This window comes from Schistocerca nitens, chromosome 4, assembly GCF_023898315.1.
Source record: "Schistocerca nitens isolate TAMUIC-IGC-003100 chromosome 4, iqSchNite1.1, whole genome shotgun sequence".
Lineage (NCBI taxonomy): Eukaryota > Metazoa > Arthropoda > Insecta > Orthoptera > Acrididae > Schistocerca > Schistocerca nitens.
This window is the reverse complement of record NC_064617.1, coordinates 910422711-910435599: the sequence shown is the minus strand read 5'-3', so window position 1 is coordinate 910435599 and position 12889 is coordinate 910422711. Positions and strand designations below refer to the sequence as shown.

The window sequence follows — 12889 nt, the reverse complement described above, 5'->3', positions numbered from 1 at the left end:
TCAATACTTAAGAATGGATGAGCATGCATTTATGTATGTGCTCAGTGAATTGTATCCCCATATCACAAAGCACAATACTCATTTAAGAACTGCTGCATCTGCAGAAGACAGGCTCACTGTAACATTCCGATTCCTTGCTACAGGAGAGAGTTAGGTTAGGTTAGGTAACGTCAGGTCTCCAATCTTCTTAATCTATTTTTGTATTCAGGGTGCCTCATGTTGTAAAGCGCCTCATCAGCTTCATACATCTCTATTAATTTTGTAGTTGTCAGTACACACCAATTGTATTTACCAGCAATGTTTATAAAAACACTATAGATGACAGAACGCTGCAGCGATGCTAGCGCTCCACGTGGTAACATGTCACATTGCAGTGAACAGAAGACAAGCGACTTCTTTGATCAAATCTACAGCGAGGTCCTAGATTTGATCAAATATTTGACGACATTTGACAAAGTTCCCTATTACACCATTAAATTTCTTTGACAAAGATATTTGAGAAAGATATTTGACAAAGAAATTTGACAGTGTAATACCGGCCTTAGCGTAATTCTGCCCCCACCAGCCAGCGTCCGTGGCGCGCTGCACATACCGAGTCAACGGTCACCTCGATGACGGTGTAGTGTAGCAAAAAGGTAATCCATCCGAAGAGCCGACACATTTCCATTAGTCATCTGTCGAATCCCGATGGTCCCGTGTTCACTGCAATCGTGATTGACAATGACGTTGGGTCAACATTTCAACCCATAGGTGTGGTCTGCTGCGGAGCTCCATGTTCAACAATGTACGATTAACGGTATGCCCCGAAACACTTGCGCGTGCATCTGCATATCGACAGCGGTGCCACAGATCAACATCTATGCTACTTTACAGAGCAGACAAGCCTCCAAACCCCACGTTATGTGAAGAGTCGTGGACGTCCAACCATTTAATGCCTAGTGGTAGTTTCACTGACCTTCTACCTCTTTCTGTCGATGCTCACGACAGTAGCACGTGAACATACGACCAGCTTCGCTGTTCTCGAGAGACTTGTTCACAATCTCTGCGTAATAATAATCTACCCTTTGTCAAAGTCGCTTATCTCAATGGTCCCCCCATTTGCAGCGCATATCTTCGCTAAGGTGATGCCCTGTTGGAGTCCGCTCCGCTTACATACGTTTTTCACCCTGTCACGTGCCCACATCGCCACCAGGCTGCGTCCACATCTACATCTACATCTACATGGATACTCTGCAAATCACATTTATGTGCTGGCAGGGGGTTCATCGAACCACCTTCACAATTCTCTATTATTCCAATCTCGTATAGCACGCGGAAAGAATGAACATCTTCTAACAATACCACCACTTGCAAAGTTAAGTTAGAAACCACATTAATAATGTTGCTCACGCAGCATATGTTCCCTTTATCGGGCAACAACAAAGTTATTGAGTGTGGATGGTATCGCCAGAATGGAAATAATGAAGTCACTGTAAAAAAGTCATTAATTTTGGCACTTTTCTTGAATGGATTCCCATGTAGATTTCGTCGAAGTTGTTATGGCTCATCTTGTTGATTCTAGGGTGATTCCACTTTGACTGCTAGAAGGTCCAGATCTGTATTTTAGCAATATTTGAAGACCTAACAAATGCGTTTTTCAGGAAATTTTTAATGATCAAACAATCCCAGATCCGAACAATGGTGTGGTAGAAATAATTTTTGACGTGGTGTTCACGATCCACATTTTTATTAAACTTTTTGTAAATTCACATATACTTCTTCTTAATTGTCACATCATCAAGAAAACGGTTTTGTATCAATCTTAATATATTTAATTTCCACTTTAACCAAACACATGATTGTCACATCATCAAGAAAACGGTTTAGTATCAATCTTATTATATTTAATTTCCACTTTAACCAAACACAAGACTTGACTGTTCTTTTACAAAGCGAAATAACAACTTAACTCCTGCAAAGTGAAACAAAGACTGCTCTGTGCGCATTCGCGCCAAAACGGTTACAAGTAAGTCAAAGATTATAACAGTCTCACAGAAATGAATACACACAAGAACCATATCACTGGAATATATCGATACATTGGAGTACCTATGCAGTAATAAAACCAAATTTGAATATTGTCACAAAATATGTCTGTTACTTCGCAGAAAAGTAGTACGATATAACTGGTATCGAGAACTGGGGCTGGAATGCCGTAATGGTCACGTAAGTAAAGAACCATTACAACCTATATCTTTCCGTACGAACTCTAATTTCCCTTATTTTATCGTGGTGATCGTTCCTCCCTATGTAGGTCGGTGTCAACAAAATATTTTCGCATTCGGAGAGAAAGTTGGTGATTGGAATTTCGTGAGAAGATTCCGTCGCAACGAAAAACGCCTTTCTTATAATGATGTCCAGCCCCAATCCTGTATCGTTTCTATGACACTCTCTCCCATATTTCGCGATAATACAAAACGTGCTGCCTTTCTTTGAACTTTTTCGATGGGCTCCGTCAGTGCTATCTGGTAAAGATCCCACACCGCGCAGCAGTATTCTAAAAGAGGACGGACAAGGGTAGTGTAGGCAGTCTCCTTAGTAGGTCTGTTACATTTTCTAAGTGTGCTGCCAATAAAACGCAGTCTTTGGTTAGCCTTCCCCACAACATTTTCTATGTGTTCCTTCCAATTTAAGTTGTTCGTAATTGTAATACCTAGGTATGTAGTTGAATTTACGGCTTTTAGATTAGACTGATTTATCGTGTAACCGAAGTTTAACGAGTTCTTTTCAGCACTCATGTGGATGACCTCACACTTTTCGTTATTTAGGGTCAACTGCCAATTTTCGCACTATTCAGATATCATTTCTGAATCGTTTTGCAGTTTGTTTTGATCTTCTGATGACTTTGTTAGTCGATAAACGACAGCATCATCTGCAAACAACCGAAGACGGCTGCTCAGATTGTCTCCCAAATCGTTTATATAGATAAGGAACAGCAAAGGGCCTGTAACACTACCCTGGGGAACGCTAGAAATCACTTCTGTTTTACTCGATGACTTTCCGTCAGTTACTACGAACTGTGACCTCTCTGACAGGAAATCACAAATCCAGTCACATAACTGAGACGATATTGAATGAGCACGCAGTTTCACTACGAGCCGCTTGTGTGGTACAGTGACAAAAGACTTCAGGAAATCCAGAAATACGGAATCGGTCTGAAATCCCTTGTCAATAGTACTCAACACTTCATCCAGCATCGCGATAGGCAGTGGTCATAATGTCTTGGCTTATAAGCGTATGTGAAGTGCAATGTTCGCAAATGCTCAATCGTATGTGGGAGACTTGGGTTCATTCACTGGGTACTGGTAAAATCCTGAAAGTCTATAAAGGAGACTGCTTACATATCAATTTCGCGTTCTGTCTGAGAACATTGCTCAAATGTCTCCTACGTATACCAGACAGGGCTAATATGTGGTACTGAATGTCCACAAAGTAGGGTTCCACGAATGGTAATAGGTTTGCTTAACTCACACAAATGTCGAAAAACTTCAATCAGCAGACTCTTCAGGAAGAAAGAAGGAACGTTGGAGTTTAACGTCGGATTACGAAAGGACAGGGAACGGAATAGACAGTGCCCTGTTTAAAGGAACCACCTACATCTACATGGTTACTCTACAATTCACACTTAAGTGCCTGGCAGAGGATTCATCGAACCATTTTCATACCACTTCTCTACCATTCCACTCTCGAATGGCGCGCGGGAGAAAGGAACACCTAAATCTTTGCGTTCGAGCTCTGATTACTCTTACGTGGGTGGATGGCAACAAAATATTTCCGCATTCGGAAGAGAAAGTTGGTGATTGAAATGTCGTAAATAGATCTCGCCGCAAAGAAAACCGCCTTTGTTTCAGTGACTGCCACCTCAACTCACGTATCATATCAGTGACACTCTCACACCTATTGCGCGATAACACGAAACGAACTGCCCTTCTTTGCACTTTTTCGATGTCCTCCGTCAATCCTACCTGGTAAGGATCCCATACCTCGCAGCAATATTCCAGCAGAGGACGGACAAGTGTAATGTAGGCTGTCTCTTTAGTGGGTTTGTCGCATCTTCTAAGTGTTCTGCCAACAAAGCGCAGTCTTTGTTTCGCCTTCCCCACAATATTATCTATGTGGTCTTTCCAGTTTAAGTTGCTCGTAAATGTAATTCCTAGGTAATTAGTCGAATTGACAGCCCTTAGATTTGTGCGATTTATCGTATACCCAAAATTTATCGGCTTTCTTTTAATACCCATGTGGATGACCTCACATTTTTCTTTGTTTAGTGTCAATTGCCAGTTCTCACACCCTACAGAAATTCTCTATAGATCATTTTGTAATTGGAATTGATCGTCTGATCATTTTACTAGACGATAAATTACAGTGTCATCTGAAAACAACCTAAGGGGGGTGCTCAGAATATGACCTAGATCATTTATGTAAATCAGGTACAGCAGAGGGCGTATGACACTACCTTGCAGAGCACCAGATATCACTTCTGTTCTACTCGATGATTTACCGTCTCTATCACTACGAACTGTGACCTCTCTGAGAGGAAATCACGAATCCAGTCACACAACTGAGACGATACCCCAATTTGATTAATAGTCGCTTGTGAGGAACGGTATGAAAAGCCTTCTGGAAATCTAGGAATATGGAATCGATCTGAGATCCCTTGTCGACAGCACTCATTACTTCATGGGAATAAAGAGCTAGCTATATTGCACAAGAACGATATTTTCTGAATCCGTGTTGGTTATGTATCAATAAGTCATATTCTTCAAGGTGGTTTATAATGTTCGAGTATAGTATATATTCCAAAATCCTACTGCAAATTGAGGTCAGTGATATGGGTCTGTAATTCAATGGGTTACTCCTATTTCCTTCCTTGAATATTGGTGTGACCTGTGCTACTTTCCAGTCTTTAGGAACAGACCTTTCGACAAGTGAGCGGTTGTTATGATTGCTAAGAAGGGCGCTATTGTGTCTGCATACTCTGAAAGGTACCTGATTGGTATATCATCTGGACCGGAAGACTTGCCTTTCTTAAGTGATTTGAGTTGTTTCGCAACACCTAAGGTATCTACTTTTAGGTCAGTCATACTAACAGCTGTTCTGGTTTCGAATTTCGGAATATTTACTTGGTCTTCTTTCGTGAAGGAATTACGGAAACTGTATTTAGTAACTCCGCTTTAGTGGCTCCATCATCGGTAACATTTCCATCGCTATCGCGCAGTGACGGTATTGACTGTTTTTTTTTTTTTTTTTTTTTTTTTTTGCCACTGGTGTACTTTACATACGACGAGAATCTGTTTGGGTTATCTTTCATATTTTGAGACAATGTTTCAATGTGGAAACTATTAAAACCATCTCGCAGTGATGTCCGCACTAAATTTCGAGCTTCCGTGAAACTTAGTCGGTCTTGGGTATTTTGCGTTCTTCTGAATTTGGCACGCTTTTTTCGTTGCTTCTGCAACAGTGTTTTGTGTACCATGGCGGATCAGTCCCGTCTCTTATTAACTTATGCGGTATGAATCTATATATTACTGTCGATACTATATCTTTGAATTTGAGCCATATCTGGTCTACACTTACATAATTAGCTTGGAAGGAATGGAGACTCTCTCTTAGGAGGCATCAAGCGAATTTTTATCTGCTCTTTTAAATAGATATATTTTGCGTTTATTCATAGTGGTTTTGGTTGATATGGTTTTGAGCCTCGCTACAATGACCTTGTGTTCACTAATCCCTGTATCCGTCATGACGCTCTCTATTAGATCGAGATTATTTGTGCCATCCCGGCATTTGTGTAGAGTGATTTATGGAAATCACGGAAAACCTAAATGTAGATGACCAGACACGGATTTGAACCGTCGTCCTCCAGAATGCGAGTCCAGTGTGCTAACCATTGTTCCACTTCGGTCGGTAGCAGACTTTTGAAGATAAGCGCAAATTATCCAGCGAAGTTCTATTTTAAAAATTTCAAGAAACAGTGTGAAGTGAAGAATCTAGCAATGTTCTCCAACCCCCAGCGTATAGTTTCACTAGGGACCATGATGACAAAAACAGATGTATTACAGCTGACGCAGAGGCATTCCCCGCCAGACTCACACATGTCGTACGAGTTGTTCGTGGTCGAGAGTCGGCTTGATCCGCATCTCTACCGTAAGCGGCCTCATGCTGCGCTCACAGTGGCACCGACATCGGTGGATTCCGCCGACGACCGACACTGGCCTAAAGCGGTCGGTCTTTTCAGACAACCACGTCACTAAGTGCACGGTCACACTGTAGCCGATCTCATCGTCAGGCTTCGGACGACAATCGGTGAAATACAAATTAGTTTTTTTTTCCAGTCAAACCGACCGACGTTCTCACACACCAAATATTGAGTGTAAGGAGCTGATAAGTTCAATCCAAGAAAGAGTGACTCTGCGGCATCCTGTGGATGAAAATATCATAATCGGGATGAGGTTCGGAATCTGTGGACTGAAATCGCAGGTTTGCTGGAATCCATATGTAGGCAAAATCTTTGTCAGGTATTTTAGGTGTGATTGTAACCTCAAAAAATAATTTGTTCAGTTGCGAAGGTTGACGCGTCTTATGCTTATAGTGACTGTAGGGGATATTTCTTTGGCTGTAGTAGGTTGGCATTAGCCATCTTAAAATTATTACCACTGTTTACGGGCGTTTTTATGCCAGTAGTGTGGAGATTTTGTTGTATGAAGTGGTTTGCAAATGTGATTTATGGTATGTGTTTCCACATTTCATTACTTTAGGTGTTCAGAGTATCTTATGATAAATATTGTGCTTGTCTTTCACACATACCGGTATGCTAAATGGCAGTCATCGAAGGTTAACTCACGTATGTCTGTACAACTTTAAATAAATACTGCGGAACTGTGTTTGCAATCTTGCTTTTCGAGATCACCACGAATCTTCTCGAGTACGTAACAGGACGTTTCTTCTGTCATCAGATGGTAGAGCCCTTGCCCGCGAAAGGCAAAGGTCCCGAGTTCGAGTCTCGGCCCGGCACACAGTTTTAATGTGCCAGGAAGTTTCATCTTACATATCTGTATAATTTGTGCGGTTATTCAGATAACTGAGGCCAGAGTGTACAGTACATAGAGGAATATATATATAGAAGAATAGAGTATGTAATTACTTGAAAACCATTTCAATGACTGCATTTTCCAATAATTATACTAATAAAAGAACCTTAGGTCCAAATTAATAGTGTTTCACCATAAGGAAATCGTTCACTTGTGACGACCATTACTTTGGCCAACGGCCTTGCCGCAGTGGTATCACCGAAGTTAAGCGCTGTCGGTCTCGGCTAGGCTTAGATGGGTGACCATCCGGGCTACCGAACGCTGTTGGCAAGTCGGGTGCTCTCAGCCCTAGTGAGGCAAACTGAGGAGCTACTTGAATGAGATGTGGCGGCTGCGGTCACGAAAACTGACAACGGTCGGGAGAGCGGTGTGCTGACCACATGCCCATCCACATCCACATCCAGTGACGCCTCGACTGAGGATAACACGGCGGTCGGTCGGTATCGTTGGGCTTTCCGAGACCTCTTCGGATGGAGTTTAGATCATTACTTTGCCGCTTTACTATACAGGTAGTTTTATTGAGAGCCAGTTGTTGGAAAAACGCGTTAGTACTACGCCTGTGTAGTTCATGTCAAACCAATGGCACATTAATTGCTACAATGTGCAACTGCCTTGTATCTTATTTGCAAAACAGAACTTCAGTAACAAGTACAGTCAGTCTTAATAGTTAACTATCTTTATTAACAGTGCTAATACTTTGCCTAATTAGGCTGGCGACATTTCCTTCTACATAATTACAGTTTACTTTATTACTAATAGAACCACGGTTCGATTCCCGTTTGCTTTACTATTGCTTCCTTTCTATAGAAATCTTACGAGTGACGAAAAACAACCCAATACGTTTCCGTTACACTCAGTCACGGCCAAAATTTAAAATCCTCTCAATGGAGTAACATTATCAGTGTATTGCTAAGTTTGTAGTAGTAGGTGGTATTGGTATATACTATTAAAGTTCCGAGAGCTTGCGTTCCTAGGAGAGCCAACAAATATATTGCTTCCTTCTACTCATATCCCGCCAAAAGACCATGAAGATAAAATTAGAGAGATTCGAGCCTGCTCTGAGCCCTACCAGCCAGCATGGTTTTCAGGAACCATACGCGGCTGGGACAGGAAAAGTGAGGAGTGACGGCAACATACAAAGAACCCTCCTCCACACAGGTGACTTGCGGAACAAAGACGTAGATTTAGATCTAGATGATTTTATCGAAAGCAAGCTGTCAGTCTTTGCACTACTTTGAAATTTTATCAAGATCTGGATGAATACTTCTGCAGCTTTTTCCACACAGTACTTAATCATCTGCGAAGGCTGAGACTGCTGTTGATATATTTTGTCAGGTCGTTAGTATACAGGGTGTCTATAAATGTTGCGAAGTCTGAGACTGCTGTTGATATATTTTGTCAGGTCGTTAATATACAGGGTGTCTATAAATGTTTACCCTGACTTCAAGATTAAATATTTATTATATTTATGGTGTTAACGTCTGATCTTTTGTTATGGATCTACCACGAAACCCATGAAGTTTCTGTACAGCAGTGTCTCATTCAACACTTCCGCCACAAGGACCACTGAGTGAGCTGTATCGTAAAACTTTTACCTTTAACGTCCCTGACAGCTTCTCTCATTGATCTCCTTACGCTCATTTTCGCTTCGTTCAGCTTTGGTAATACTGACAATAAACCAGAATTTCTTTTGGTTCTGTGAGAGATCTTACTTCAGTATTCTGCTGTCTTAGTCATTTAAGGTAGCTTTGCCGCCTTGACAGTTAAAAGCGTTTCCATCGACATAACTCTATTTATGACAATATGCTGTCCGGAACCGCCCAATTGCCTGCAATACTGCACAAGTTATCGTTTTGAGCACTATATACGACACAGTTCAAAAAAATAAATAAACCAGCCCTGAATTCCATTCACAAAGATTTTCGTGTCATAACTCGGCAGCTATAAAAATTGAAAATAACTTACTTAAGATAAAATCAGATACACCGTCCACTGAGCTTAGGAAAACCAAAACTCAATATATTTATTCTTTCTGCTTATATTTTGTGCGGTATGTGTCAAATACTTCATCCTGTGTCAATGAAATGTTGATTCTTTCCGATGGAATCAAGTATGAAATTGATCAAGTACTTACGGCGTTTAACTAGTTGTAAATCATCACATATACAGCAGAACACGAAGAACAATTCTTCAGCTTCCTACATTATAAAATAAAACAAAAACTCACCACTTTCAGACTGCAGGAAGGCAGCGAACAATTAAATATCGCGAATGCTGGCCACATATAAACACGTATGAAATCAACAGTTACGAATGTGCTCTAAAATGTAACTATTTTGTGTTTTGCTTAAAGCTGCTGTCTTTCCATGTAGTAAGTAGGTTCAGTAAGTTAGCGTTTATTAGTATGTTTCATGTATCAGAATCGCTGTCTCTCACTATGATATGGAAGGAATCAGTTAGTCCACAATTATAATACAATTTATTAGAAAAAAGTGTGGCAAATACTGACCATTTACACGTTCGTCATTTGTATTAAACTTAAGCAACTTCTGTCTATATCTATTTACCTCTGTCAGTCACGCACTCATTCACACACACATAGCGAAAGTTTTGCATACTGTCATTTGTCGTTGATTGATCACACGTAATGTTTACGTTGTGTAACATCCTAAGGTTAATTTCTATGAGCTGTACGTACATCGTACTTCAGCAATCACGAAATTAGCTTACTTTCTTCATTTTCTTATGTTGACACACTGTTTTCTTTCTTATATCGATGAAAAACAGCTCTGTTAGTAATGACTGACATTGTCAGGAATGGAAAAGTGGTCTTTATGTGGTTTATTAAAATTTATTTTCTTTACAAAAATCTTGTAATGCCTAGGTTACATTTGTACAAAACAACTAAAATAAGATGACTAGCTAGTTTTGGTTGTAAACGACATCCATCTTCAGATCGGCAAAGAAGCAAAAAAGCAAAAATACAGAAAATCGTATTAGAAAATCTCTCAACAAGTTGAATATACAAGATAAAAATGTTTGATGGAGGTACAAAATACGAGGATATACCCTACTACTCTGGTAAAAAATGACGTAGCATCGTAGGCGAAAACAGTCATATAGAAAAATGAACCTATATAGCAGTTGACTGTACAGTATTGCTCAAGAAAAATTTTAGGCTACCAAGCGCACACAAAATGTGGTTTGAACACGAACTGGATATACCAGTAGTGATCATCGTGCTGTGGGATGCACTCGTATAGATAGCTACATGAACAAGGGAAAATAAAATTGGACTGCAGCAGCAAGGTAGGTCCAGGCTGTGCACTCTGGAAATACACAAAAACAAACAAATATCTTAGCAACAAAAATTTTTTGCCATACTAGACAATCTCAAAAAATTTTAAAGTAACTAAAGGAAACAACAAAGTTAAGAAACTGTCATTCGTCATAAAACGTGAACATGTCACATATGGAACAAATATCCTATAAAACAGTCATTTGAAAATACGTGAGGTTCCTGTGTTACACCGAAAAATTTATCAATTTACCACAGTCTTACGAGACAGAGACTGAACAATCAGTAGAAATCACACCAATCACTAACCTGAAACTGAATGAAAGGAAAGCTGACCGGAAAAAATGGCGTTTATGCAACGACACAAAAACTAAGAGTGGTCCAACACCTATGGAAAATGAATGAATCAGAATTTAGTAAACAGTCCAAAATGAGAATTTCATATTACAAACTGGTTGACAAAGTAGTCATTAACCATAATATATAAAATAGCCAGTGTTACATCAGTGTTAATACACTGTTAACATCTCCAGCCGGACTGACTTAATGAAGCCCATTCGAAGTCATTATGTAACAGTACATATATAAGCCTTAGCGAGAAAAAGCTAATGATGAAAGTGCGCCTCTTCTTGAGACGTAGAAGCGATTCTGAATGCAAATCTACGTACAGAGGGCAGCTAGATGGCTAATGGGGGCTGTGCAGTCACATAGCCCAAGGGCCGGAAATACTGAGGTCTTTCATTGATAAACTAGCCGAGAGCAGAAAGAGTTCAATAAAACTAATTAGTATTTTTGATGATTTGCTGTAGAGATGATTACTACTTAATCAAGCTGGGCACTTTCTTCGCCTCAATTTTATTACTGCTTGTAATATTAGGTCTCATTTTGGACTATTTACTATGGTTAATTTCCTACAGGTATTGAATCTCTCTCGGTTTTTGTGCCGTTGCATAAAAGCCTTTTTTTCGCTCAACTTGCCTTTCATACAGTCAAAAGTTAATGATTGATGTGATTTTTACTGATACAGCTAGTTTGTTCAATCCACGTATCGTAAGAATACGATATTTTGTTACACTTTTCGATGTAATACTGGAACCCTGTATTTCCAAATGTCTAATTTATAGGATATTTGTTACAAACGTGGCATACTAAACTTTTGCTATGAATGATTCTAGATTATATAGTATGGCAAAAATATATGTTGCTAAGATATTTGTTTGTTTTTGTGTATTTCTGCAGCTCTACATCCAAACTCAGTATTGTTGTTGCTGTGCAAAAAATTATTCTTATTCATGTTGATTTCTTTACGAAGGCATGTCACATCACGATCATTACTACTGGTATATCCAGTTCGTATTCAACCCGCGTTTTGTATATGCATGGCACGTTAATTTAAAAGTATAAATTTTTGTCGAGCAACACTGTAAAGGCGACTGTGATGTAGGTTTATTTTTAGATATGATGGTTTTCACCGATGATAAATCATTTTTTAGCAGAGTAGTAGGATATACTCTGGCATCTTGTACTTTCTGCAGACATTTTTCTCTTGTTAAGAGAAGTTTCTAAGGCGATTTTCTGTATGTTTCTGCCGTACCTAAAGATGGTTGTTATTTATAATCGAAACTAGGTAGTCTTCTTATTTTAATTGTTTTATGTTAATGCAGCCTAAGCATTGAAATATTTTTGTAAATTTTTTAGAAGTTTAGCTCTGTGTAAGATATCTAATAAGCATGATGAATCAGTTGCTAATGATTAGCGAAAATGTGTCGGTAATTTCTCCGCTTGTGTCACGAGAAACTTAAATTGTATAAAAATAGGTGTGCATAAAACTAAGTTATGGATTTGTGAGTGAGCACCATAATTAGCAGAAAATAATCTGAAAATTAACAAAACTGTTAAATAAAAACAGATGATGAAAATTTCAGCAACTTACCGAGAAAGCTCTTGTGAAATCAACTATTTCAGCAGCAAGTTCCTCCTGCTTCTTCAGATCTGGCTCCATATTTTCCAGTTTGAAGGAAAAAACTGTGGCGTGGATAGTGCGTAATGTGGTCAGTATGAGCCAGACGGTCAGGTCTATTTCTGTACCATTCGATTCCGCCAGCTTTTCGCACAGGAAACTCGCTTCTGCGTTGAACGTGTCCATGAATTTCTCCAGCTCCTGTCAGGAAGGAATAATCGTGTTTGTAGATTTTTAAACAAGTACTGATTCTTTTTAATAATCAATAGAAAAGGGCATTCTAGTTTCCCGATTATTCAAAATTTGTATGAGTGTATGTAATTAATCAGTTGTTTACCCGTGTCCCCACTAGAATTAAGTTCGTGTGGTGCTGATGGCACAACGATGCAGTTTTAAATAAATTTGTTATTGGAAGGGCTCCACCTTGCGCATAACTCAGTTTTCTCTTTTTTTCAATTTTTCGGTCATGTTTTGCTGGAATTCCAACATCATCAGTAGGAT

At 39.5% G+C, this 12889-nt stretch overlaps 1 protein-coding gene across 1 annotated transcript in view; it reads right to left on the bottom strand.

Annotated features, from left to right (window-relative positions):
* The window catches only part of LOC126252076 (probable cytochrome P450 4aa1), a 386802-nt gene that overhangs the window by 271396 nt on the left and 102517 nt on the right, over positions 1-12889 (bottom strand). Inside the window, exon 3 of the mRNA XM_049952928.1 lies at positions 12362-12589. Within this exon, the coding sequence (XP_049808885.1) occupies positions 12362-12589 (228 nt within the window). The remainder of the gene's footprint in view (positions 1-12361; positions 12590-12889) is intronic.